Source organism: Olea europaea, unplaced genomic scaffold, assembly GCF_002742605.1.
Source record: "Olea europaea var. sylvestris unplaced genomic scaffold, O_europaea_v1 scaffold1752, whole genome shotgun sequence".
In the NCBI taxonomy this organism is placed as follows: Eukaryota; Viridiplantae; Streptophyta; class Magnoliopsida; order Lamiales; family Oleaceae; genus Olea; species Olea europaea.
The window spans coordinates 598-2,137 of NW_019235239.1; the positions used below are offsets into that span (position 1 = coordinate 598).

The following is a 1,540-nucleotide window of genomic DNA, read 5'->3' on the forward strand; positions in this document are numbered from 1 at the left end:
TATCCGGGTTGTACTGGAGAGACAAAGAAAGTCCCAGTTGTACATCTTGCAGGGAAGTGCAGAACCAGTTCAGAGACATTTGGACAAGTTCAGTACCGCGGTGGACATTCAATTTGGTACAATACCTCTCGTGTTTGGCTCTGGGTTAGTTAAGAACTTTGCTCGTGGGAGTGTTGATGATTCTGCTTTGCCACCAATTTTAGCGGGTACATTGTGTTCTTGTGGTGCCAATGGACTCATGGAGCATAAGTACAGTTTTGGAGATGTCTGGGAGGCCGTAGGAATCATTGAAGGTGATAATATTGGCAAGGGGTCTTCTGATCGTGCATTTGGTATAGTTTCTGTTACAGGGTGTGCTTCGACCCTGTTTGGTCAACGATAATTCCTCGGTGGAATTTTGGGAACCCGGGATTTGGGTTCGGATGTCGATTGTGGAAGCCATGTAGAGGACGATAGTTTTGGTGATAGAGAGTTTGATTACTGTGTTGAGAGGATTGACCATTTCGATGCAAACGAATTTGAAATATTGGAGTTTTGTTTGTTGTACCGGAATTTCGAGTCAAGGTGGAGATTGTTAATTAGGTGCCTCAAAATTTGGTCAAAAATTGGAAGATTGCGTGTTGTCTTGGTTTAGGAAAGAATCATTAGAGCCAAGTGAAAAATGAAAGAAATAAATTGCATCCAAAATTAAGGAAATAATATTTGGACGCCGGATTTCTTTCTTTTACGTGGTTTTTCTTAATTTCCATATTTTAGCCTAGTTTTAGGGTTTGACTCGTGCACTATAAATATGTGGCTCCTCTTTAAGTTTAGTTTAAGTCAAATTGCTATGTCGTTGTAATTCTCTCTATATTGTCGGGTTTAATAAAAAAATCATCGTTCCTCTGCTTAAATTCTCTTTTTCTTCTTTACTTTAAGTATTGTTCGATATTTTGTGATCTTTTTTATTATTTCAATTGGTGCTCATTAAATCTCAATTCCTACATTATTGATCATCGGTCCCAACAGCAAGGATATTCCAAGCTATTTCCAGCTCATGTTTTCTTCTTCAACAGGAAGGGAACATAACACTTTTCTTTTTCTATATTTATTTTCTCCTTTGGCACATAAATTGTTACATTGGCAGAATAATAGGGGATTGGGCACATGACAGGTGCATGAAAAATAAAGCAAACTCCTTAAAGCCCGTGACACGTACAAGTTCCGATCCAAGGAAAATGGACGCAATTCAATGCCTCGATTGCCTTAATTTATAACAATCTATTAGCAGCTGGCCAGCCTATTATTTCAGAGCCAAACGGATTCCTTTACACGCCGCATCAACCAATTGTTAACAAAGTTTTTGCTTCTGCTTCTTATAAAAGTACATCGTGAATAAGCTAAAGCTATCTTAAGATCCATTTGGTAGGACTTTTAAAAAGTTTTTGACTACTTTTAAATATGTTTGAATAATTTTCTAGAAGTGATTTGTCTGATTAAAAGAGATTTTAGAGAAAGGTAACCTAAAGTAGCTTTCTCAAAAAAACTTTTCTACAAACGT

The 1,540-nt window shown here is 37.3% G+C and overlaps 1 protein-coding gene across 1 annotated transcript in view; it reads right to left on the bottom strand.

Moving 5' to 3' along the window:
• Positions 1 to 985: 985 nt before the first annotated feature.
• The window catches only part of LOC111377966 (ABC transporter D family member 2, chloroplastic-like), a 6,619-nt gene continuing 6,064 nt past the window's right edge, over positions 986 to 1,540 (bottom strand). Inside the window, exon 8 of the mRNA XM_023001125.1 lies at positions 986 to 1,023. Coding sequence (XP_022856893.1) covers positions 986 to 1,023 — 38 coding nt within the window. The remainder of the gene's footprint in view (positions 1,024 to 1,540) is intronic.